General features: G+C 42.8%; 1 protein-coding gene across 1 annotated transcript; it reads right to left on the minus strand.

Annotated features, from left to right (window-relative positions):
* On the minus strand, positions 1–27,767 carry prelp (proline/arginine-rich end leucine-rich repeat protein). Its single transcript, XM_080209949.1, has 3 exons — positions 27,595–27,767; positions 6,291–7,321; positions 1–1,982 (listed from the first exon to the last, which is right to left on the minus strand). Exons 2-3 carry the CDS (start codon positions 7,300–7,302, stop codon positions 1,807–1,809), a joined length of 1,188 nt encoding a protein of 395 aa, XP_080066075.1. The 5' UTR covers positions 7,303–7,321; positions 27,595–27,767; the 3' UTR covers positions 1–1,806.
* Positions 27,768–27,909: the final 142 nt, after the last annotated feature.

Consider the following 27,909-nt stretch of genomic DNA (forward strand, 5'->3'; position numbering starts at 1 on the left):
TATATCAAACCAGTTTTATTGAGGACACGTATCACTGCTGATACAAAATGTGTATTTTCTAGTTTCAAGAAGATAATAATATTTGCAAGCTGAAACAAATACATTCTTCTCATATCCTGAAGCATTATTCTGGATCCCTGCACCTTCCAATAGTACTTCTTAGTTTAGAATGTATGCGGGGCTGTTCATTACTAGACATGAATAATTGAAAAGGTATATGCAAATAAGGAACGGCTCCCTATTTTATTCCTTCTGTTGTAGTCACCTACACATTTTGTACCTAGATTTCTCTTCCTGAATCTGCAAACTTCTGAGTTTGTGAAAAGTATGCACAGCACAAAGCAAGACGCCAGTGAAATACCCTCACCACTGGCTTGCTGGTAGACTCTAGGGATACGAACCTTACATCTTGTAGTTTGTGAAGATTGCATTAGGGTTAGGGATCATTGCTCACTGTTAGTGCTCACGTCATCATGGATGCGGCTCAGGAGGCTGACGGACTCAGCCATATGAGGACAAACAGACTTTAAATAAATTGGAGCAAATGAGCAGAATGCAAAATAGATCCAATTTAACATGCTTGAATTATGCTACAAACACTAATTTTGTCCTTCCTTTCTGGATCTTCTACTAATGAATCTTGGAAGTGACAATTATGTCTGCTATTATCCTGTCTATTAGTTTTACATCAATGCAACCAGCTGCTGTGAAGGGACAAAAATGACTATTTAGTCATTTCAAAGTCAGCACAATTTCAACAGCCTATAGGCTGATGATCGGTAACTGTGCGTGAAATATTAAGTCTGTGTGCAGGGTAAAGTTACAAAGTCTAAACAATTTGTAACAACAAAACCCTTTAGTGGGACCAAATAAACCACAGATAGCTGCTAGTGATGTATTTTTGCTTCTGAAACCTTCATTGCCTTGCATTAAAAATCAATGTCATTGGTAGACTTACAAACAAGATAGAATTCTGCTGTTAGCCCCAGCGCAGCTCTTGGATTGTTCCAGTTACATGAAAGCCCATTCATCCCTTAATTGTTTTAAATTGAGAAGTGAGGACAAATAGGCAACAAATTAGAAAAAAAAGGAATGGATTGTAACATTTTCAGCGTTGATTAGCAGAACATTACACAGCGACCTCACAGAGAAAGTGGCAACTGAGCTTCTACCAGAAACAGAAGCCAGATGAGAAAGATATGGTGCTTATGGATTCTTGTGGTCTGCACCACAGCAGGAGAAAATAGGTCATCGTTTGCGCATAGTCTTAACACCACAAGAGCACTTAAAAATATTACTCAGACCCAATACACCCTATGATTGGAGATTTTGAGAATCAGAAAGGAGATCACAGAGAATTTCTAGTTGTGTTCTGTAGGTTCAAGATTCATAACAGTTACGATGCTTTCTCTTTCTAAATATCACTAATGTTTAATTAAGCCTGTTTTTCAGGATTGGTTGGTATGTATGAAGGTTGGGCCATGTCTACATGCGACAGACTGAATAGATCAGTTGGTCTTGTCTTTCTTTTTGATACTTCTCTTGTGGAGCAGAAGGTTGTGTGCACAATGGCTGGTTTAATACAGGTGTGATGACCCTATCCGGATCAGTTCCAACCTTTGATGACCGAATGGAAATAACGCTATTCTGAAAGGGAAGAAGCTGTTTTTGCAGTACTTTGTACCTGACCATTTAACACAATCATAGCAATAATCTGACAGAAAGAAAGCTGGACTGATGGCCCTATTTTAAAATTGGCTCTGTTTAAAGAGGGGGGAAACAACAGAATTTGCAGGGATCTGGCTTTCAAACCACTATTGCCTGCAGAAGTCTAAAACACATCCTTATGTCCATTGGTATTGGGGGCGCCAGCGCATTCCCATCCAACCGTAGATATCGAAGGCGTGGTATCATTTCCAAGTCATGTGCGTGTAAAGCAATGTTATCGAGGGGACATGGGCAGATTTCAGTTCCATTGATTTCTGAAAGGAAGGAAACAAAAGTAACTTTAATATTGACATTTAATTTATATTTCCAAAACGATATGTCCACATGTGCTTTCTGCAACAACCCTTTCCATAAATTCCTGTGTCTATTTTTATGGAGACATATGCCTAAGTCAACCAGTCATGCTGTAATTACACCATCCTGCCATTATTGACAGTGTGACACCTGAGCTTTGTACCTCCCAGCTCCTTATCCTGCAGTGCAGAGAAACATGTGACTGCCAACAATATACTTAAGGAAAGAATTAGCAAGTTGGGTTTCTTTTCTCTTAAAAAAGAGCTGGATGGGGAGGTGACATCATATCCAGGACTTGAAATTATGAGAGATTTCGATAGGGTGGATAATATATTCTGAAAACCATGGGTGGAATTTTACAACCTTGCTCATCCCAAAACCATAGAATCCTACCCAAAGTCAATGGACCTTTCCATGGTCTGCCCCTCACCTGCTCCAATTCATGTGGCAGGCAGGGCAGTAAAACTCTGGTCCACATGTGCTTGCCGAATTCCTGTGTCTCTTAGGTTCAAGATGGTGCTGGAAGAAAGGCGGCCTTTGCGAGTTATTACTAAAATAACCTGTAATTCTATCTTTTATTCTCACTCTATGCTGTTAAAACTTCACTCTAAATCTTTTAAGTTCCAGTGGACTTACCTTATATTCAGTTGACTAAAAGAGGAATGGACTTATTTTATATTCGGTTGACCTTTCTCTACATCTTAGCTATGAATGTAACACTACATTCTGCATTGTCTCCTTTTCTTCTCTCCTATGAACAGTGTGTTTTGTCAGTATAGCATGATAGAAACAATACTTTTCACTCTACATCAATACATTTGACATTAATAAATCAAATCAAGTCAAATCAAATCAAATCCACTTTTATGGGGGCATGAGTCCATGTCACCAGTCATGCTGTAATTACACCATCCTTCCATTTGTGGCAGTGTTTCACTTCAGTTTTATACCTCCCAGCTCCTCATCCATGCAGTGCAGAGAAACATTCGTGTGACAGCCAACTATGCATGTCAGGAAAGGATTGACAATTTGGGTCTTTTTTCTCTTAAAAAAGAAAGCTGAGGGGTGACACCATTTGCAGGACTTGAAACTACGAGATATTTTGATGGAGTGGAAAATACTTTCTCTTGTGGGGGAGACCATAACCAGAGGCCATCAATATTCAACAAGGTTCATGTTCCCAAAGAGATAGTGAGAAGTTGAAACTCACTAACACGGTGAGTGGCTGAAGCATCCAATGTGGATGTGGAAGCTAGACAAATATATGAAGGAAAGGGAATATTGGGCTATAGTGATAGATTTAGAGGAGGAGGAATAGAACGAGGCTCAAGTGAAACATAACAAGATAGAACATAGTTCAGTACAGCACAGTACAGGCCCTGCGGCCCTCGATGTTGTACCGAGCTATGTCCAAACCCAAGGTCAAGCTATCCCACTCCCTATCATTCGGGTGTGCTCCATGTGCCTATCCAGTAACTGCTTGAAAGCTCCTAAAGTGTCTAACTCCACTATCACAGCAGGCAGTGCATTCTACCCCACTCTCTGAGTAAAAAACTTACCTCGGACGTCCCTCCTATATCGCCCTACAATGAACCTTATAGCTATGCCCCGTAGTAAGAGTTACATCCACCTGAGGAAATAGTCTCTGCACGTCCACTCTATCAATCCCCCTCAGCATCTTATAAACTTCTATTAAGTCGCCTCTCATCCTCCTCTGCTCTAAAGAGAAAAGGCCCATCTCTCTCAACCTTTCCTCATAAGACCTACCCTCCAAACCAGGCATTTACCAATCCTGGTAAATCTCCTCTGCACTCTCTCCAATGCTTCCACATCCTTCCTATAGTGAGGTGACCAGAACTGCACACAATATTCCAAATGTGGTCTCACCAAAGTCCTATGTAGTTGCAGCATAACCCCATGGCTCTTAAACTCAAACCCCCTGTTAATAAAAGACTGGTATTGACTGGTTGGGTCAGATGGCTTGTTCTATCCTGTAAACCGCTGGCAGGGTGGTTATCACTGCTGCCTCAGAGCGCCAGGGAAATGGGTTCGATTCAAACCTTGGGTGACTGTGTGGAGCTTGCATGTTTTCCGCGTGTCTGTGTGGTGCTCCAGTTTCCTCCCAGAGTCTAAATATGAGCAGATTGGGTGGATTGGCCATGTTATATTGCCACTTAGTATCCCAAGATTGTAAGTTAGGGGATTAGCAGGGTAAATATGTGGGGCTACAGTGATAGGGGGAAATGCCCTATGAGTAGCAGTGCAGACTCGATGGGCCTTCCACACTCGGGATTCTATGATTCTATTCTATGAAATCCCACTCCATCCTATAATCCAATGTACTTTGCTTGTTCCAAAATTGCTTTAAGCCCTGTGAAATTACGATATAAAAAGAAGAAGAGAATTCTTAAAATGCAGACTGAAATATGTTTGCATGCTCTGCACAAATTCTTCTTGCCCTCTGACCTCTTTGAACTTGAATTGTCTTCAGTTGATTAATTCAATGACTCAGACAGTGCCTGCTGCTAGTGATCACAAATACCAAATGTCATTGTGACGCACAGAGATGCTGTCATCACACAGGTGAGTGGGTGGCGTTATCATCATCATCTACAGGACAACATTATCACACTAGGGGATGATATCATTACACATAAGGATTCATCGCAGCTTGAGAGATATTGGCCAGGATTTTCCAGCAAACCCCCACTCACTCCATAGCGGGTTTTCCAATGGAGGTGGCACTCACTATTGACTGCTGACAAGATCTTTCAATCCTGCTAAAGGCAATGGCCCTCTAACAGTATCACAGTCAAGCCATGACTTCTGGCTGTTCCTTCATTTGTGAGAAAGAAATGTAACTCATCCATGCCTACAGTGTTGGTTAGTGACACAGTACATGGAACCCACCAGTCAATGATGACCTGCCTCCCCTGCTGGAAAACTCAGGCTGGAAAATCTCAGTCAATGTATGGAATCTGGGAAATGGAAAAAACTCTGTTTTCTGTGGCCAAGTTGCTTTGAGGCTACTGCAGATGGGGAAATACCACTGGCAGTGCTATGCTTAAGTAAGAATATAAAGGAATGAAATACCAAACACAAAGCTATCAGATACCGAACAGTGTCTAGAAACTGGACTGTCCAACATAAAACCAGATGAATGGTCACCCTAATGACACAGAGGTTAATATATTCTAATGATTTGTATACATAAATTCAAAAGCATTCTGAACATAAATTGAAAAGTGTTCAGATTTATATCTACACATATAAATTGAAGATACCTTATATGGATGTCTGACTTCTTAGATATTATAGGACTTCAATGCAGGGGGGTTTGAATTTCAGGGTAAATGCAGGATTAGAGGGATGTTTGAGTAAGATATGCAGTGTCATTAACCAATACTGTAAAAATGGCTGTTATGCAGCTTTTTCATGAATAAAGGAACAGCCGGAACACATGGCTGCACTATGATATTGTCGGCAATCTTGTGCAATAATGAATCAACATTGACAAAAGCAACTTGTCAATTCCTTATAATTTCCACCTTGCATTAAAATAATTGATTTACTAGGTATAAGTCAGACATTAAGATGGTAATTTTGCGGGCACATAATTTGAATAATCAGCCAATTGGAATTAACAGCTAAAAAACTGTTGCCAGAAACCTCTGATTTTGCCCATAGTTGGAATTCTCTGTGCCGTTGGAGTGAATGGAGATTTGGCTGAGAGCCAAATTCTCCATTCTCACTGGCTGCAGGGATGTAGAGCGAACGAGATGGAGAATCCCACGCAATGTCTTTGACGCTCCAGACAATTAAAGGTTTGTTGTTGATGGTTTCACAGATATCTGAAAGTAAATTCTTCCTAATTCAGAATAGATCAGTTTCAAAGTTTATTTATTAATGCCACAAGTAGGCTTATGGTAACACTGCAATGAAGTTACTGTGAAAAATCCCCTAGTCACCATACTCTGGTGCCTGTCTGGGGACGCTGAGGGAGAATTTATCTGGCCAATGCACCTAAGCCGCACATCTTTTGGACTGTGGGAGGAAGCCGGAGCACCCAGAGGAAACCCAAGCAGACACGGGGAGAACATGCAAACTCCACACAGACAGTGCCCAAGCCAGGGATCAAACCCAGGTCCCTAGTGCTGCAGTGCTAACTACTGTGCCACTGTGTGGTAATATTCAGTACAGTTTACTGTACTCTATGATAAAATGCAACAGTAAAAAATGGAACCTGCAGACAAAATATGAGAACATACTTTCAATGTGGTTGTGGCTGAGATGCAGATGCTCCAGCTTCGTATTAAACATCGGTATAGAACTGAGTTTGTTGTTGGACAAGTGGAGATCCAGGAGAGTTGATACATTAAAAAGACCATTGGGGATTCCTTGGTCTGTTAACTGGTTGAAATTCAGTCTTAAAAAGGCCAAATGGTTTAAACCCTTGAAATAGTTATCAGGTATTTCCTTGATTTGATTCTTATCCAAGAAAAGTTGGAAGATATGCTGAGGGACAGTAGGAGGCATTTTCTTCAAGGAATTGTGAGCTAAATTGAGCTGCATTAGGTTTTTGAGACCTTTGAATGTATTTTTGTTGAAGACGCCATCAGATAGTTTGTTGTGGTGGAGGTCGAGCAGGGTGAGGTTCTCCATCTTGCTAAAAGATCCTGAAGGGATTTTGGAGATTTGATTTCTAGACAGACGAAGTTGCTCCAGGCTAGACGGGAGATTTGGTGGAACTCCATTCAACTTATTTCTATCCATGTACAAAAAGAGAAGCTTGCTCATAATGTTAAAAACCTGCTTGTCAAGCTTTTGGTTGGAAATCCTGTTGTTGTCCAAATTGATCCATCTGATTTCAGTTGCGTTCCTAAAAGCCCGTTCAGGGAGACTCTCTATGAAGTTATTTTGGAGATAGACATAATGGATCCTGGGTGGAATGATGGGGACAATTCTTAGATTGCGGCTGTCGCAGTAGAGTGCATTAGGAAAGTCAGGAGGACAGTTACACTCTCTTGGGCAGTCCGGGAATATTGACACTGGACCTGGCGGTAGAAGTGGTGGAAGTGTTGTAATTTGACTTGGCTCTGTAGGATTAATGGTCACTGCTTTCCCAGGCTTCGGAGGTTTAGGTGGTTTGGGAGGCTTGGGAAGCTTAGGAAGCTTAGGGGGCTTTGAGGGCTTCGGACGCCTGGGTTTTGGTTGACGCTGGCAATGGACAACCGTGGTCAGAATAAGACAAATGGAAAGTATATATCCGAAATGAGTCATGATCCAGTTAAACTTGTTCCTGCAAAAGAAATCACAGTTGCCAGAAATATTTCGTATCCAACATGACAATTAGCTGAAAGCAGAGATACAATTGAAAACTAGAGTCTGAACTATGCCTTACAAAACTTACAAAAAGGGGTTAGGGTTAGGATTAGGATTAGAGTTAGAGTTAGGATTAGCTGAGTTAGTAGCACTCTTGCTTTTTAGTCTGGAGGCCTTGAGTTCAAGTTCCATTCCAGGGTTTGATGGTCGCAGAAGGATTGTGCATAATGTTTTGTGGGTTGGTCTTTTAGCCTAACCTAAGCAGGAAAACTTTCCCTCTTACCATGAGTAACTCTAGGCTAACTCAAGCTGGTTGCTTCAAAACTACTTCGTAATATAATATACAAGATAGGCTTCATGGCATCTCTCTTGAGGACAGACTATTCCATCTGCTTGCATCAGTAACACGTGATTGCTGATGCCACTGTTACATAGAAAATAAGAGGAGGAGGAGGCCATTCGCCCCTTTGAGCCTGCTCCAGCATTCATTATGATCATGGCTGGTCATCTAACATAATAGCCTGATCCCGTCTTCCCCCCATATCCTTTAATTCCCTTCACCGCAAGTGCTATATCCAACTGCTTCTTGAAAACTCATCATTAACTCATTACCATGACTATTAACCCGTTATACAACACTTCCCTCTAACTGTAATGTCAACTGTTTTAATAACAATATTAAACTATTGATATTACCACTTTCTCAAACATCTGTAGCATCCTTTACAGATTCCATCCAGCTCCAACTCCACGCCCCTACCACTGTCAAGTCATAGTTGTAGGAGTCAATCCCCTACAGAGTTCTCCGCTACCTGGGAGGGACATTGTGGATACATGTGGATTTGTTCCCTGGAGGACCTCATCATTGATGGAATGGGACAGCAGCTTTCCAAGCTTCTGGCATCTAGGATATGAACTCCATGGCAATTGGTGTAAAGAACATGGAAGCTTTTCAATGAACAACTGAACCAAGAAAGAGGGTTGAAGGGTATCAACACTTGCACTCTCTTGAATGGGAAAAGGATAAACTAGCATTAACTTGGAAATCTTAGGCTCACTCTTAACACACTGGGGAGAGACCTGAGAAGACGAAGGACGGGATTTTCCGACCGCACTTGCCCCAAGATTGGAAAATCCTGTTTGAGGTCAACGGACCTTTGCATGGTCCCATCCCGTCTGCTATGATTCCCACGATGGGCCAGGGTAGGAAAACTCTGCACAAAGTACTTTCAACAAAGAATTGGTCACAGTTGCATCGAGGACAAAGAAAGTATACAATGAGGGGCATTCTCCAGCTGTTCACTCGAGTGGGATCTCCCATCTCACTGCAGTGTACAGAGATCTGGATGAGTGCCAAATTGTCCATCATCTCAGGCTGCTGCAGTGGGGCATGAGAGGACAGAAAATTCCACCCAATATCTGATATTCAAACAAATCTGGACAACAAGAGAAAGGATGATGAAATTTCTGTAGACATTGTTGGAAATGATAAAAATATGATTTCTTGACACCACATTCTGTATACGCAGCATACACAGCTGACTCCTCAAAAAAAAATCACAGACTTCATGTTCTTTGGCTGTACATTCAAATAGAACCATAGAATCCCTAAAGTGCAAAAGGAAACCATTTGACCCATCGAATCTACACCGACTCTCCGGCAGAGCATTTTACCCAGGCCCACCAAGTTCCTGGGACTGTGAGGTAGTGGCACTTACCATTATGTCACTGTGCCACCCTCCGGTGTGCCATCATGCCATAATGTAGTCGAGTATTTTAAGATCAGTATTAGCCCATTCCTTTCTATGCCAGAATTAAAGAACACAATCAGCCCACGCATATTTTTATCGTCAGTCTCATAAAATCATAGTATCCCTACAGTACAGAAGGAGGCCATTTGGCCCATCGAGTCTGCAGCAACTACAATTCCACCCAGATCGATTCCCGTAACCTACATACTTACCCTGCTAATCCCCTGACACTACGTTCAATTTAGCTTGGCCAACTCTGCACATCTTTGGACTGTGGGGGGGAAACCGAAGCCTCCAGGGGAGACCCATGTAGATACAGGGAGAATGTGCAGACTCCCCACAGACAGTGACCCAAGGCCAGAATTGAACCCAGGTCTCTGGCGCTGTGGGGCAGGAGTGCTAACTACTGTGCTACGGTGCCACCCTCACTAATGGTCTCACTATAAGTAGCGGGAACATATCTATAGCAGGTTCTGTTCAATGTAAGAGATTGATTTTGTTTTCTTTAAATGACTTTGCAGTTCCAGACACCCTATGAAGGATCAAACACTTCAAGTTCAGGTGCACCACAGTTCAGTGCAGAGTAGAACTCCAACCACAGCGCCCCAACATAATCCAGATTCACAATGGAGTATATTGCTCAGATGTCTTGTTCCCTAGTGCCACAAGGTGGAATTCGTTTTGAGATTATAAATTATTCCCTGATATTACCAATTGAAAACAAATAAGTTTTTATTAATCCCTTCTCTCTGGGATTTTAACAGAGGAGTTTGTTTTCATTGGGATTACCATGCATGTTAAACTGGTGGAGTGGGGAGCCTAACACATGGAGTGATGGTACACAATTATATTGTATGCAATAATAATCAAGCTTTACTAGTTGATAAGCCTCACTAAATATGCAAAAAAAACTCCAAAAATACTAAAGAAGCATGCCCCAGACATCTCACACATGCCTAAAACAAATCCAGTAGGAATTGCAGTAGTAAGCTTTCCTCAATCTAAATTGTTGGGTACAGTTCAGCACTTGTGGCATGATGACGGATTTTTTAATATTGCTTTCCAAATGATCTCACTCCTTCACTAACTTAGACTGAGTAATTCCTCCTGGTCCTGCACTAAAGGGTTCAGTTTACACTGAAGGCTTCCATTGTCTGTAGAACTGTATCATTCTTGGTCAGAGGAGAAATAAGAGCATCTGGTGCATCACTCAGGACCTTTGGAAACTGCTGAGGTTATTCGACATACAAAAATGTGATTTATGTTAACATGGTGCACTCTATTATCCCCTTGGCAACTTACTGCTGCTGGCATCCTCCAGTTGTGTTGAGACAAGTTCGGCAAAATTTTAAAGTTTAATGTTCATTTATTATAGTCACAAGTAGGCTTACATTAACGCTGCACTGAAGTTACTGTGCAAGTCCCCGAGTTGCTACACTCCGGCGCCTGTTCAGGTACACTGAGGGAGAATTTAGCATGGCCAATGTACCTAACCGGCGCGTCTTTTGTATTGGGGGAGGAAACCGGAACACCCGGAGGAAACCCATGCAAGGCATGGGGAGAATGTGTAGATTCCGCACAGACAATGACCCAAGCCATAAATCAAACGTGGGTTCCTGGTGCTGTGAGGCAGCAGTGTTAACCACCGTGCCATCAAAAGGTGGAGAGATGCACCATTAACAAAACACTGCAGATGCAGAGAATTGAGGCCATCTGCCACACACCTCAGGTTTGCCCTTTGAAACTCTGCACCTTTGTTCTTCCATTTACACATTCTGATCTATTAATGGACACTATTAGCACCATTCCTAGCATTTATCATCACCTATTACATTCACTTTGTCTTTTTGTCTGTGACACCGCGATCAATTACAAAATCACCCCCAACCATGCTCACAGTATAAATCTCATCCTCTTCTTTGTCTTCAACTCTGACATAGGGTCATCCAGACTTGAAACATTGGATTTATTCTGTCTCCGCAGATGCTGTCAGACCTGCTGAGATTTTCTAGCATTTTCTGCCTTTGCTGCACTGCACAGTACTGGACTCTAGCCATTTGTGATATCACTGGAAAATTTTGTAATATGTTATTGGTGAATAAATGACAACATTTGTCCCTCAACCAATTCCTTAAAGAAGTTAACCGATTATTTATTTCACTACTGTTGGTGGGAACTTGATGCTCCATTTTCTACATTACAACAAAGATAGCAACTGAAAATTACTCCATTTGTCCGTAAAGCATCTTGGGACATCTGAAGGTCATGGAAAGTGCTCTGGGATTGCAAATTGTATTTACAATTGTTACAACCATACTTTATACCTGTTATTAAAAGCGCAATATGATTTTCAATTACATTAAACACTTCCTTGCCTTGAAAGATTAGATTGGATCTGAGGTGGTGGGTGGCGGTCGGTCAGGCAGGTTGGATTAGGAGGGTGGAGGTCATGTGAGTTCGTGAGGGTGAGGCTGGTTTGGGTTCGAGTGGAGATCGGCTCAGTGGGGGAGGAGTGTGGGCTTGATCGGTGGGGGGATGGGAGCTGGGTCATGTCAGGGTGTGGGACGGGGGTGGGTGCAGGTGGGGTGCCGGTGTCGAGTCAGGTTTGGTCGGATCCATTTGGTTAGGTGGGGTTGGGGAGAAATCCCATGAGGGTGACAGCTGGGGATAACATGGGAGGGGTACATTTTTTGGGCGGGAGAGAGATGCATCTGGGGATCCCATGAGGTGTCAGGTATATGCCCTGTGCAGGCCTCGGTCTGGATAGTTAATCTAGTTACACTGAAGTTAGAAGTATCTTTATTTCTTCATACTCCTTTAGAGTAACTAACAGAACCACCCGAACTTAACAATTTTGTCAGATGATTGATTCCTAGCCAGTGCAGTTGTCCAGGGAAAGTTAGCCCTTCTGGACAATTGCTGGGTAAACCTTTTATTCCAAGAGGGATCCTCAGGGTATCTTTGGGGTAGCCTGTAAATCTGACTCTGGGGAGCCAGGAAGTTATGGAGCAGTAAATTGGAATGACCATATCATTACTGTTACATAGAAATAGTCATACAGCAGTGCCGAGGAGCTTCCTTTACAAAAAACATTACCATCGCTTGTGGAATGTTTATTCGGAATTTTATCATAATGGAGCTTTTCCTCAGTCAAATTAGTGGTCTTGAAGGAAATTAGTAATCTCCCTGCTGCTACCTTTTATGAGCACTTAACATGGAAATGCTGTTAAACTACACTGAGTTAAACAAATATCATTGAATAATTCAAGAGGAAAAGTTAATTTTAAAGATTACTGTGGAAAAAATATTGCCCACTGCCATGTGTAAAATAATGTAATGCTTTCTTTATCATAATTACATGTAGGCTCATAAACACTGTGATGAGGCAACTTGAATAAAAAAACAATTTATTATTTGTATACTTATGTATTTATTTAATACTTAAAGCCAGAAAATAATAGATTGAACATCATCTGATGGCTCATTTGTATATTTTTATATATCTATACTTCATTACATTCCTTCAACATTCTTAATTCTTTAAATATTGATGTCATATAATTATACATGTTACAATCCAGTTAGGAACCGTTATCATGAATAAGAAATCAGATTACCTTGTTTTGACCAATAGAACTGAACCACAAGATTTATTTTTTTTAAACAAAAGCAACTTCAATGTCTATAAAAGACTATAAACAAAATAAGCACAATTAGCTTAATAGTATGGTTAATAACTAAGGTAAACTTCTAATACTGTGGATGCTGGAATCTGAAACAAAAACAGAAAATGCTGGAAAATCTCAGTCAGTCTGACAGCATCTGTGGAGAGTAGAGCCAATATTTTGAGTCTAGATCCTGTCTTGAAATATTGGCAATACTCTCTGTCCACAGATGATGTCAGACCGACTGAGATTTTCCAGCACTTGTTTGTCTTTGTGTGTGGTTGATAACTATATATGCTGTCCACTCAAGTTTACTTCTTATGTCCCCCGATAATCCTCTCATGAGGCACATGAATCTTAAAGTTATTTACTTCTGTGAGGACTGTACATAAGTATGTTACAGTCCTTTGGAGCAATCTCCTCAGCTAAGCTATCCTCAGAGGTAAAACATTCATTTATCTTCTTCTTACTGCGGATGCCTCAGTCCCTTGTTCTGGCTACTTTTCTAATACTTCTAAACCAACTTATTTATTGCTTCTTTCCATAACACTCTGTGAGGACCATTGTAGATACTCTCACTTTTTTCAACCAAAATAATCTTCCTGCTTCTGTTCCCTGCCCCCTTTACAGCTCTATCAGAATTAAATTCTGGTCGGAAGACTCATGATTGAACTTCCTGCTTGCATCCATCTTCCCTCACACTCACTGCCAGTTGAGGCCCTTAAATAGCCAATTAATGATCACTTATTGAACTCCTTCCATGTCACTGGTATTAACTCAGTGATGGGCGGGTTTTTCACCATGCGGCCTGCACAACAGGCATGGGAGATAAAGATAATTTAGGGGAGCCAGCTTATCACCCCGGGATGGCTCTCAAAGACACTCAATGCCTGATTGAAGAACCATAAGTCTGGAAGGGGGAGTGCCTCTACCAGCCCTGACCCCTCTCCCTATACCCCCACCCGTGAAAACCTGAACCTTCACATTACTTATCTGGAGCTGGAGTTGATCCCTGATCCTGGGACTCAGGGACTATCCTTCTGACAACAGCCACAGCCTCCCCAGTGGCGCAGCTGAATAGAAGAACTGCCACCTCTCATCATCATTAGGCAGGACTCCCACCCCACGGGGTGTTGATTCCAGGGGATGGCCCACTGTTGGCCTTGCCAACTTGATATGTGGTTCAGTGGACATTCTTCAAGAGAGGCACCACGAGTCTCATTCCGGCTTTCTCTCTGGTAGGTAAGACCTCTAACACCACAATAAGGTTTTGTCCCATTTCTCCTGCTGCATTGTGATATTAGTCTTCTAGCTGTTAATCTCTTAAAGGTACATGGCTCAAACCTTGTAAGTTCTATAAACTCCAACCTGCTTTAATTACATTTTCTAGAGTTTAATTTTAATTCCAAAATGTAAAAATTATATTTCAAACTACTTGAACCAAGAACTAGATAGTCACAACAAATGAGACAGCACAGAAAGAGGTCATTTGGCTTATCATACCTGTGTTGGCTCTTGGAAAAAGCTATCCAATTAGTCCCACATTTTCTGGTTTATCCCCACTACCCTGCAAAATCCTTTCCCTTCAATTTAATAATTTTTGGATTGAAGCAGCTAATTAAAATGTTGAAAAAATATATTTTTTATTCTTTCCATCTGTGGCACACTTGCATCCAAAAGATAGAGGTCAGGGTGACATCAAGGGTCAGTTACAAAACTTGAACAGGAGGAAGAGATGGATATAACTACAGCAAATAAATTTGGGTAGGGAGAGTCTAGATTCTCTCCCTACAACTTTTCACACTGGTTTCCACCGGCACTATTAGCTGCAGTTGTCCTCAGTGCTATTGGAAACACGATGACAGGAATTTATGCCCTCCCCCATAGCAAGTTTGATGGTAGAAGGACAATTAATCAGGCAGGAACGTGTGTTTTCATGCTGATTAAGTTTGTGGAGGAAGGCCCGTAGACATCCTTCTTGCCCAGCTGTCAGTTTAGGCCCTTAACTGGCCAATTAATGCCCATTAAATGGCCTCAATCCATTGTGGCTGGAATTAACTGAGTGGCAGCTGAGTGGCTCACCATGTGGGGATGCGGGCAGCATGACAAACATAGCCGAGGGGGCAACAGACCCAGCATTAGAAAGTGGGGTACCCACAGAGTGCCCTTGCTGCCAAACCCCAACATGAGACCTGTGTGACAATACCAGCCTTAGATGGGTGCCCTACATTAGTAGCCAGTGTTCACTAGAGCTACAGGCTGGAAGCTCCCAAAGGGTGGGACTTCTGCTCTTGGGGTCCTTGATTTTATCTGGGATAAATACCCCTGCTACACCTGTATTTGAGTGGTACTTGATTTGACCTTTCCTAACAGAACTGATGTGGAACTCTCAGTCTCTTCCTACCAGGCAGATAAGATCCTGGTCACCTCCATTAAATATTCTGCCATAGCTGGCATTTAATTCCCTCCCCAGTGAGAAATTTGGTGGCGGGTGTATTTAATCAGGTGGGGAGGGTAGCGTGTGTGGACACTGCCACCTCCAGCCCCCCTCTGAATAAGTCCATGGTGAGATAGCCTGTGATTGGACTTCCCACCCCAACCAATTGAGACCCGCAAGTGATATTCATTTAAGGGCCTCATCCCACCAGCAGGGGTGTCGATGGAGTGGAGATGATGCTCGCTGTATGAAGACCATGACAAGCCAATCTTTGCAGGGGTGGGGGTGTGCAGAGGGATCTCTTGTTTAAAGGCATTCTATCTCTGATCAAGGGACTGGCAATAGGAACGGCCAGGATGGGGGGTGGGCTACAAAGAGCTGCCCCCTCAGCCCTCCACCTTAGAGTCATAGAGGTTTACAGCACGGAAGCAGGCCCTTCAGCCCAACTTGTGCATGCCACTCTTTTTTTTTAACACCTAAGCTAATCCCAAATTGTCCACATTTGACCCATATCCCTCTATACTCACCTTATCCATGTAACTATCGAAATACTTCTTAAAAGACAAAATTTTACCTGCCTCTACCACTACCTCTGGCAGCTTGTTCCAGACACTCACCACTCTCTGTGTGAAAAAGTTGCCCCTCTGGACACTTTTGTATCTCTCCCCTCTCACCTTAATGCTATGCCTCTAGTTTTAGACTCCCCTACCTTTGGGAAAAGATATTGACTATCTAGCTGATCTATGCCCCTCATTATTTTATAGACGTCTATCAGATCACCCCTCAGCCTTCTACGCACCAGAGAAACAAATCCCAGTCTATCCAGCCTCTCCTCATAAACTCAAGCAATCAACTGCCGGTAGCATCTTAGTAAATCTCTTCTGCACTCTTCCTAGTTTAATAATATCCTTTTTAGATTAGGGTGACCAGAATTGCACACAGTATCCCAAGTGTGGCCTTACCTATGTCTTGTACAACTTCAACAAGATGTCCCAACTCCTGTATTCAATGTTCTGACTGATGAAAACAAGCATGCTGAATGCTTTCTTCACCACTCTGTCCAGCTGTGACTCCACTTTCAAGGAACTAATGAACAAGTGCCCCTAGATCTCTTTGTTCTCTTATCCTAGCTGCCAACACCAACCTCCCACCCCATTCAAAAATTTTAAAAAATTCAAAATACTCCAATCCCATGAAAAATCAGTAATACAATCACCAGTAATATTAGAATTCCATTCTAAAGTGTGCATATGGAAAGCTTATAATGGGACCCTTCATTTTGTAGTTTTACTGATTTTCCATGACCCCCATCCTGCTTTCAGTTGCAGCCTGTTATGCAACACCAATCCTAGGCCTAGAATGGGTGTTACCATGGCAGCAGCCAACATCCCCCAATGGCACTGCAGTTCAGTGATACTGCAAGGTTCTGATTGGCCAGCAGCTCTCAGCAGTTGTTACTTCTGGCTCTGGGGGTCCTTGATGTCAGTTAAGGCTGTCTATTTAAGTGCTTGAGTGGCACTAAATTTGGTGGAGTTTTCACTAAAAGAGGTCCTTGCTGGCTCTCTGGCAGGTGGGCTGAGATTCCCCCCAATGTCTCCATTAAATATCTCCCTATGATTCGGACAAAGACTTGAAGATCGCAGTATGCGAGTGACTGTAGCTAGGATAGTGTGCATACTTCCACAATGGAAGAATGTAAAGCAGAAAAAAAATGCAGGAATGTTAGCTGATGTCTTCAGATCTGTCTGTACCTGACCATTATGTATCTACTGAGAGCAAACCACAGTGAATGAATGCTATTCCCAGAAGGAAAAAAGAAATACAGGTCTGAACTGTGTTTTCCTTCTGGATATGTGGAGAGCTAATGTCTATATAGTGTGTTTCACTACCTCAGAACTTTCCAAAATCTTTTGGAACCAATTAAGTGCTTTTGTTTTGAAGTTTAGTCAGACCTGATACAGGGAAATGCTATTGCCAATATGTGCACAGCAGGTCCCTCAATAGTAATAGTATAATGACCAGATAATCTATTTTGCTGATTTTGGTTGAGGGACAAATATTAGCCAGGACATCCCTCTATTCTTCTTTAAATAGCACCCCTGGGAACTTAAGAAAGAAAGCTTCACATTTACTTTATAAACTATAGTTTCATTGCCAAGTTCACCATACGCCAAACAAAATGAAGAGATGAAGATGTCTTGACATATGTAAACTTGCCAAATTCTCAGTATGAAGTCATCAGTTATTTTTTATGATAAAATAGGATTCAAACTATCTCGTAATTGCCCGAAATCTCAAATCAGCGCACTAGGTCTCAGTCAACATCCAATGCCAAATTGTTATCCAATGATTTTGGCCTTGTTGCTCCATGCCCAGATCCAAAACATGACTGAAGCCCTTGGCAACAAAGAGAACCTTCTGATAGCAGAGCTGGGAAGTTGGGTCTGGAGCATATCAATGGTTTATATTTGCACTGGCATGGCTTCCAAATCTTAGTTTGAGACACGCAGAGCCATTTTGAATAGCTATCAAAAAATGGTTCGTGAAAAAGCAACGACAATGAATCAGTTTTATAGTAGGACAGCTCTTGCTACTTATTCATTGGTGGGAAGATGACCTTACCATTGTGCTCTGCCGGCCGATGGGCAGGGCAAACCAGCAAGATCACAGGAGAGTCCAGAAGTCAGGTTCGAATCCGATTTCGTGCCTCAAGTGGTCTTACCAGCACCGCATATCAGGTCCAATTAGCCTTGTGCTCAGCTGATTACTGTACTTAAATTTAAAAACCAAATTGAATGGAATTAGCGAGGCTGGGGCAGAATCATCTGAGCTGACTTGCCTCTGTGGCCTCATTGGGTAAGGTCCCCTCCAGCATGGATCACATATTGTCCTCCATCAACGGGGACCAGACGTTATGGCTTCATCAGTAGCACTGAAGGCCATTAAGGCCCTCCCCGAGAGCTTGGGAGCAGAGAGATTCCCCTTAGGCACTGCCAGCACAGCACCCTGCCAGTGCAAACCTGACACCCTGGGCACTGGGCAATACCAAGGAGTGGGGCCTGAGGGGCAGGGGCAAAAGAGGGGGCGGATCCAGACCAGGGGCAGGCCAGGGGAAGACCACTGTGCATTATTGAACAGCAATTGGTGGGGGTGGGGGCTGAGGCTGGTCATTTCAGCTGTGACCTGTCCAGGGCGGGTCATGATTGTTCGGGGTGATGTTCGCCATTGTCCTGCGCGGGGTGGCTTGTGATCATTCTGGGTGGGGGTCATGATCGTTCTGAGCAGAGTAATGTCACAATCATTCTGGGGGGGAGAGTTGGTGGCGTTCAGCCGCAGATTCCTGCGGTAACAGAGCATGCTGGGCCATGAAGGCCTTCTGATAGCAGCAGAGGCACTGACAGGTCATTGTGCTCTCAGAGCACAGGAACCTGCACATGTGCAATGGCACCCTTTGCTGCTATCAGCTGGCTTTCCAGTGATTTAGGCCGCACCTCCTCCCCTTTCTGGTGGATTTCCAGTTCGTCAAGATTTTCTTGCCACAGTCAGGTAACTGAGATTCAATTTTTAAGTCACCCAAAAGACAACACAAACTTCTCCCATTTTCATGCTTCTTCGGGACTTAAAATATGTTTAGTAAGTTTGCCTGCCCCCTTTGTCTCTTTTTGGTCAGAACTCCTACACTCAAACACTTTTCTTTCCTGTTATCTCTTGACTCGATATTCCTTCAAATAGCTCTGAAAGTAAGAGATATAGAATCATGGAATCCCTACAGTGCAGAAGGATGTTATTCAGCCCATCAAGTGTTCATTGACTCTCTCTGACAGAGTATCTTACCCTACCATACCACTGTAACCCTACACATTTACCATGGCGAATCGATCTAACCTGCATGTCTTGGGATACTAAGGGGCAATTTAGCATGGCCAATCCACCTAACCAGCTCATCTTCCGACTGTGGGAGAAAACTGGAACGCCCAGAGGAAACTGATACAGACACAGAGAAGATGTGCAACTTCAGTCAGTTGTCTGGATTAAACTTGAGTCCCTGGAGCTTTGAGGCAGCAATGCTAACCATTGTGTCACCAGGCCACCCATAACTTTGTCTAAAATCCTTTGAGTCCAAATTTCTGATGAATAAACAAAGCATATTCCAGCATTCAGAAGGAAAATCGACAGGTTGCGACTCAGAGGTAGCTTGACTGTAAGAACTGTCAGGTTAAGGTGGGAAAAAGAAGTGAAGGTACAGTCGTACAGTAATTATGTTATTCTCATAGTAATTCAGACACTGGATATGAGCTCAAAACCCACTGCAGCAGCTGGAGATCATAAATTCAGTGAAGTGAATTAATCTAGAATTTTTTACAAAGTTAGTATCAATAATGGTGACCACAAATCCACAGGAATGCTGTAAAAACTAACAGTCTAGATTTTACGGGATGCTGAATTCCCTGACCACTCCATCCCTGACTAAAACATTGGTTAGGAGTCTGCGCACGGAATAGCCAGCTGCCCCGTAGCCATATTACACGTTGTGTGGTGTTACTTACTTCAGCTCAAGAATTTCACCCCTCCCCCAGCATTTGGATGATCTGTCAGCTGGATTTGCTGGCGACTTTGTGAGCATCAGGTTTGAACAGTCGCCATTGCGCCACGTCCCCTAATTGTTCTAAATCTTAAATCAGCACACTAGGTCTCAGTCAACATTCAATGCTAAATTGTTATACAATGATTTCAGTCCTGTTGCTCCATGTCCCATACTTCCAGATCCAAAACATGACTGAAACAAGCCCTTGCTTGAAGAAGGGGCAGTTATGGAAGCTGGACTTGAGGTAGGCCCAGGGTATTGGTGGGATCTGCCTGGCAGGTAGGTGGGACGGGCTTTGTTTGAGAGGCCAAGGGGAGGTGGAGTTAAAATGGGGAGGGGGTATGACCTTGTGAAGGTAGGGGATGTCCCCAAGGGACAAAAGGAGATGCCCCAAAGGAAGACATCTCCCCCCCCACCCCCCATCTCCTCTTACTCACTTTTGCTCAACACCAGCTTTTCCAGTAAAACCTGTCAGGCTAACCACTTGACCTAAGTCTTCCCCTACCACAGGTGAAAGACCTGTGGTAGGGGAACTATTAAGGATGAACTATTTTAATAGCCATCAATGGGCCAATTAAGGGCTTCAGTAGGCCCAAGGGTGAGTAGCCTGCTCATGGTGCTACTGCCATATGTAATTTGGGAAACAAGTCGGGCTGAGGCAGGAAGGCAAAGAGCTGGTCATGCACTTGTGGGTCACCCTGCTTTCAGATCTGCCGAGGGGTGAAGGCATTAAATCAAGCCCAATTTCCATTAGGGAAGGAATTCTGACATCCTTACCCAAGTGGTCTGTGTGTTATTCCAATTGTTGACTCCTAATTGCCCTCAAAATGGCTTCCAAGTCACTCAGTTGTGCCGGGACAGATATGGGTGCTGATCTTGCCACTGACACCCCCAGACCCAATGAATCAAATCTGTCATATGGCTTCAATCAGAGCGTTGATCTTTTGGATCTCTTGCCACAAATAATACGGATTGCAATGTTTATGGAACATTTCTTTATAGAACTTGTTAAACTTTTCTCATCTCAACCTTTCTGGGTCAGTGGAAACAATGGAAAGCTGGACAATGTATACGTCGTGACATAAAGATGGGATTGTAAAAACCACTCGCAGGGCTTTCAGACGCACACAATGAATCAAGTGCTACATTTATAACTAACAGAATAAATGAAGGGATTAAAGATGCAATCATGCGCGAACACAGCCTAATTAGGGAATAAGTGAGCATTACCCAGCACAAAGAAATTCACTGAAGTTCATTGGCAAACTTATTCAGTGTATAATGTAACCTGTCACAAAACTTTCCATTTTCATGTAGAAGATCTTATTAATGGTGAAACATGGTTTATAACTCCTGCAGATATACATTATGGAAGTAATCTTACTTTATCACATTTCTATGCCAAAATGTATCATTTCTTCATTTAACATTTTCCTTCTTGTTCCTTTGAAAGAAAAACATAGATTTTCAAAGGGATTTTATATTAAAACAAAGTTTTGTAAACAGAGTCTTGGATGTGATTCTTATTCCATTAAACTGGTTACTTGCTCAGGCGTTGCTCATTAATGACTCATTTGGGAAAGTAACAATTTGGAAGCCACCACCTTGGGGGAGATAATTTTCTTTCTATGTTTGTTCATGAAATCTGGATATAGTTGACTCGGCCAATATTTATTATCCATCTATAACTGCCCTTGAGAAAGTGAGCCTTTTTTTTGTAACTACCCAGAAGATAAAGAAAAAAAGTAAAACAGAGAAATAAGAATACTGGCATGAACTGGTCTTGTATACTTTAAAACGAAACACCAGTAAAACAGGGAAAGTAAAATGAGGAAACAAAAACACTGGTCTAAACTGTTGTTCCCCCCCTCCCCGGCTGCTACTATCCATGTGGTGTAGTGTAGGTAGGAAAGGCTTTTGACCCTGCAATAGTGAAGCAACAGTGGTATAGTTTCAAGTCAGAATGCTGTGTGGATTGGGGGACAATTTGCAGGTAATGGTGTTCCCAAGTACCTGTTGCTTTTGTTCTTCTCAGTGATTGAAATCCTCCATTTGAAAGGTGCTGTTGAAGGAGCCTTGGTGAGTTGTGGCAGCGTATCTTGCAGTTAGTGCACATTGCTATCACTGAGGGTCATTGATGGAAGGAGTGAATGTTGAAGGTAGTGGATGGAGTGTCAATCAAGTGGGCTGTTTTGTCTTGGATGGTGTTGAGTTCCTTGAATATTATTGGAGCTCTCATCCTGCCAAATGGAGAGTATTCCAAAACAGCCCTTGCCATGTGCTTATAGATGGTGGGCATGGTGAGCATGGTGTCTTCCTGTTTAAGACACATAATATCTAAAGAGCTACAAGTGGTACGGAATGTTTTGCAATCATTCAATTTCTATTTCACTGATAAAGGTCATTGATGAACTAGGTGAAAATGGTTTGGCTTAGGAAATCACTCTGAGAAACGTCTGCAATGATGCACTGATGTTGAGATGACAACCACCTTGCTTTTTGTTAAGCTTTCCCTGATTCCCAGTTTTGCTGGGACTCCTTCATGCTAGACTCAGTCAGATATTACCTAAATGCTAAAGGCATTTACTCTCACCTCACCTCTGGAATTCATTGCCCATGAGTTTCACACATGATGCATTTGATGCTAATGTGTGAAACACATGCTAAACCAGGTTGAAGAAATGCTCATAAATCCACCTGTAAGAAGTTAATTGACTTTAGGTGAATCCAGATCATGCTGGCAGCAGGTGTTGCTAGAAATCTCCACTCATTCTGTGTCAAGTTAGCATCTTTGGGTTAGGCTATGTGTGGTTGTGTTCTGAAATTGACATTGGTTACCTTATGTATGTGAATCAAACTATATTGCCCAGGGTTCTCGCTTCTGGTTATTATCCTGTTACCTCTGATGGACAATGCAGATGCATAGACCTATGTCTGTGAAGCTGTTGTGGGACATAACCAGCCAAGATCAACTCTCTAAGCTCACAGCTGCACAACTAGACCTGTATCCCACTCACATGTCCACTAGTAGATATGTAAAGCAAAATCCTCTGGTCTCCCAGCCGCGGGTTTCCTGCCGGTGGGAGGTTGTTTGCTAGCAGTGGAATTCTCTCATTCCACTGCTATCAATGGGAATTCCCATTGAAATCACCCCATGCCAACAGGAAATTCATGGGCAGGGGTGTGCTGCCAGCAGGGCCACAGAATCCCGGTAGGAGTGGCCAGAGAATTCCAGTTGTATTCTTGTCACACATGCGCTAGGAGACATATACCCCAGTCGCATATTCACCAATGAACATATATCCAAGTCACACATGCAAGAGTGGATGTATACCTAAGTCACACATGCATGAGTGAGTGTGTATCCAAGTCACACATGCACTAATGAATAGGTACCTAAGCCACACGTGCACTAATGAATAAGTCACATATACATGAGCGGATGTGTATCCCAGTCACATGTGCATGACTTATCCTAATCACATGCTCACTTGTTATCCTGTATCGGACTTCAATCGTGCATCTTATGAAGGTGTGGGGGTTTGGAGGCGGGGGGCAGTTAGAAGTTCCACTCCTTTGCTGAAGGCAATGGGCCCGATTTTACCATCAAGTTGCGTCTGTTTTCGGGAGGGGAAACTTGGTAAAGTCGGCATGAGGCAAGTAGCACGGCCCGCTCCCACCTCTGCTCTGCTATCCCCTTTACCAAGACCCGAAAATATCCGCAATTGGAATCACACCCGAAACAAGTGCGATGGCCATTTAAATGTATTTGCACGCATTTAACTTGACTTAATGGGCTGCACGCCCAACCTTACCGACACTTCCCCCTTTACCACCATGTTCACCCATCCAGATCAGCGTGAATCAGACATGCTCCTCAAAAGTCTGAATCTGGGTGCTCCAGGTAGTGATGAGGTAAGTGACAAGCATCCCAAGACCAGTGCGGGGGAGGGGGGGATGGGTCCAATGGCCTGCTGCTTGAGATCGCTGATAAGGGAGGGGCGTTATGCTGCCACTCTGTCTGGGATCAGTGAGGGGGAAGGTGGGGTCTACTGCCACTCTGCCTGGGATCGGTGGGGGGAGGGGCTCACATTTGGTCTGGGTGGCAGGGGGTAGGGGGATAACATAGAAACATAGAACAGTACAGAACAGTACAGGCCCTTCGGCCCTCAATGTTGTGCCAAGCTATGTCCAAACCCAAGATCAAACTATCCCATTCCCTACCATTCTGGTGTGCTCCATGTGCCTATCCAATAACCGCTTGAAAGTTACTAAAGTGTCCGACTCCACTATCACAGCAGGTAGTGCATTCCACACCCCAACCACTCTCTGAGTAAAGAATCTACCTCGGACCTCCCTCCTATATCTCCCACCATGAACCTTATAGTTATGCCCCCTAGTAACAGCTACATCCACCCAAGGAAATAGTCTCTGCACATCCACTCTATCTATCCCTCTCATCATCTTATAAACCCCTATTAAGTCGCCTCTCATCCTCTTCTGCTCTAAAGAGAAAAGCCCCTGCTCCCTCAACCTTTCCTCATAAAACCTACCCTCCAAACCAGGCAGCATCCTGGTAAATCTCCTCTGTACTCTCTCCAATTCTTCCACATCCTTCTTACAGTGAGGTAACTAGAACTGCACACAATATTCCAAATGTCGTCTCACCAAGGTCTGGTATAGTTGCAGCATAACCCCACGGCTCTTAAACTCAAACGCCCTGTTAATAAACGCTAACACACTATAAGCCTTCTTCATGGCTCTATCCACTTGAGTGGCAACCTTCAGATATCTGAGGATATGAATCCCAACATCTCTCTGTTCCTCCACATTCCTCAGAACCCTGCCATTTACTCTGTAATCCGCACTCAAGTTTGTCCTACCGAAATGAATCATCTCGCACTTATCATGGGTAAACTCCATCTGCCACTTTTCTGCCCAGCTCTGCATCCTATCAATGTTTCTTTGCAGCCTACAAGAGCCCTGCACTTCATCCACTACGCCACCAATCTTGGTGTCATCAGCAAATTTAGTAACCCATCCTTCAGCCCCCTCTTCCAAGTCATTGATAAAAATCACAAATAGCAGAGGACCCAGCACTGACCCCTGTGGCACACTGCTGGTAACCGGCCTTTACTCTGAAAATTTTCTCTCTGTCTTTTATGAGACAGCCAGTTACTTATCCAATCGGTCAAATTTCCTTCTATCCCACACCTCCTTACTTTCTTCATGAACTTACCATGGGGAACCGTATCAAACGCTTTACTAAAATCCATGTAGATGACAACAACTGCTCTACCTTCATCCACACACTTCGTTATTTCCTCAAAGAATTCAATCAAATTTGTGAGGCAGGACTTACCCCTCACAAAACCATGCTGGCTATCCCAGATTAAACTGCATCTTTCCAAATGGTCATAAATCCTATCTCTCAGGACCCTTTCCATTAACTCACCGACCACCGAAGTAAGACTAACTGGCCTATAATTACCAGGGTCATTCCCATTTCCTTTCTTGAAGAGAGGAACAACATTCACCATTCTCCAGTCCCCTGGCACAATCCCCATAGACAGTGAGGACCCAAAGATCAAAGTTAAAGGCTCTGCAAATTCATCCCTTGCCTCCCAAAGTATCCTAGGATGTATCCCATCTGGCCCAAGGGACTTATTGACCCTCAGGTTTTTCAAAATTGCTAATACAGCTTCCCTCAGAACATCTACCTCCTCCATCCTATCAGCCTGTATCACACACTCATCCTCAAAAACATGGCCCCTCTTCTTAGTGAGCACTGAAGAAAAGTATTCCTTCAACATCTCACCTATCTCTTCTGACTTCATGCACAAGTTCCCACTACAAGCCTTGACTGGCCCTAACCTCACCCTGGTCATTCTTTTATTTCTCACGTAAGAGTAAAAAGCCTTGGGGATTTCCTTTGTCCCACCAAGGACTTCTCATGCTCCCTCCTTACTCTCCTAAGCTCTTTCTTTAACTCATTCCTAGCTACCTTGTAACACTCAAGCGATACAACTGAACCTTGTTTTTTCATCCTTACGTACGTTTCCTTTTTTCTCTTGACAAGACATTCAATCTCCTTTGTGAACCATAAAGAGGTCAGTAATGTTGTTGGGGTGAGGCAATGTCTGTAGGGGCCAGGGGGCGGTGTTACCCAGCCAGAGAATGATGTGGCAGGGGAGTTGCATTCTATCTTTTTCTTTGCGCGTGTGCGGTTGGAGACACCGATCGGAGCTGCAGTGTTTCGAGCATATTAAGTCCCGCCCGGAGGTTTCTGCAGTGCAATTCAGAATTGTTGATATATTTGCAGGCAGGTTTGCGTATGGGGGCACCTGAGAACAGGTCTAAAAGTCAGATCTGAAACACTCCCACTTTTAAGTCCACCCAGCCCTTAGAATCAAAATGGTAAAATAGGGCCCGATAAGTGCCTGAAGGTTCAAAGGACTGCGGAGTCCCAGGAATGGTTTCACACAAAGTGTTGCGGTGCATTTATAAGTAGAGAATTGGAGTGGAGCTGATAGGAGAGGGAGAGGAAGAGGAAAAGAAAACTGCAGGGTTACAAGCTGTTAAATAAAACAATCCTTTCAAAGAATCATAAAGGAATTTAATCAGTCCTCCTGAACTGAAAGAAAAGCAACAAAATCAGTGTTCCCAGAGGAAATGTCGAAAATGAAATAACATTGTTCGGTCAAGTCAGCTTCACACAACAGACTGTCATGCAGCTGAGTCTGCAGTTGTTCACAACACAAAATTAGGTTAAAACTCGTGGGACATCACAGATGAATCAGAATATATTAGAGATCTAACATCTCTCTTACTTGCTCACTAACAATCTAGGTTTATTTCCACAATTCCCACAAGTTTTGATGACTCAAACATTTGCGATCATCTGAAGAACTTCAGAATTCTGCTGCAACCTAATTTTTTTTTCCTCAATTGTCAGATCGCTGATGGTATCACTGTGCAGGTGTGTGGAGCACTCAAGTGCTTTAGGTGGCCGCTAACAGCCACAACTTTTAAGTGCGAGGGAAGAGTGAGTTAAGTAAAAGTAAATAAGACACGCAGTTCAAGTCTCAGGTCCAATTGACTTGAGTGCTACTTTCAGAAGAAAAACAGGAAGTCTGCTTGAAAATTAATTGCTGCAAGTTTTTGGCAAGGGAAAAGTAATAAAACTGAAGTAAAGAATATGATTCTTTTGATGGGTAAATACTATAAGCTAGCTACTGAAGTTCGACATAAAACAGAAAGAAAACATGTAAATGGAACAGGACATGTTATGTATAAACACATTCATGTGTCTGAGTGTGAAGTCTAATATTCCTGAGTACTTGGCCCCTGCTCAAGTTAAACGGCAAATTAATTACAATAAATTCTGCTACACAAAAAAGTCTTCACTTACAATGAGTTCTTCATACGCTTAACAAAACTGAATGCCAAGCTCTATATTTCCATCGCAATGAAGGTTCAACTTCAGTAAGAAAAGTATCTTAATGTTTATTCAAGTTTAAGCAAAATACTTTAAAGTTTTGTTCCAATCCATCAAATGAGAAGTAAAAAATGTTTTATTCAGAAAATGCATTCACACTGACAAATATGGATTGAAAGAAGTTGGATTATTCAAACTCACTGAACTAAACATCTCTAGAAATCGCTGATGTTTTCTTAGTAAATTCCTTCAAAAATGTCAGTAACAATCAGAAAACAGCTAACATTTGATCCTAGAAACATCTGTGGAGCTTTTACTCGAACATTTAGACCAACACTGTCGAACGTTAAACTTGTAGCAAAATGCATGCTTACCACAACCCTCCAGAATCTGTCTGCTTCTTTCTAAATGTAGTGCCTCGACTGATAGTGCCGTATGTTTTTGTTATGTTTCAGTTTGTTTCGAGTCCCTCAGACTCCATCGGAGCAACAATACATCCTTTATCTCTCAGCCAACTCCTTAAGACTGAATCCACACCCCCCAAAATCCTCCTGCACAACTTGCCATATTTAATAACATTTACTTCATTGAAATAAATGCATTCTTTCATCATCGCATTCCCCACATTCTTTCCAATATTTATGCATCATTTCACCAAGAGTCTTTCTGGCAGTTACCTATGTCCCAAA

Source organism: Carcharhinus amblyrhynchos, chromosome 22, assembly GCF_965287045.1.
Source record: "Carcharhinus amblyrhynchos chromosome 22, sCarAmb.v2.hapA, whole genome shotgun sequence".
In the NCBI taxonomy this organism is placed as follows: Eukaryota; Metazoa; Chordata; class Chondrichthyes; order Carcharhiniformes; family Carcharhinidae; genus Carcharhinus; species Carcharhinus amblyrhynchos.

What these genes read in the sequence shown, in the direction of transcription:
- prelp (XM_080209949.1), bottom strand. Translation starts at nt 7,302, where the DNA reads ATGACTCATTTCGGATATATACTTTCCATTTGTCTTATTCTGACCACG. An exon ending in CAGCCACAACCACATTGAAA is followed by an intron (nt 1,983 to 6,290) that starts GTATGTTCTCAT and finishes CCTTCCTTTCAG; the next exon opens with AAATCAATGGAACTGAAATC.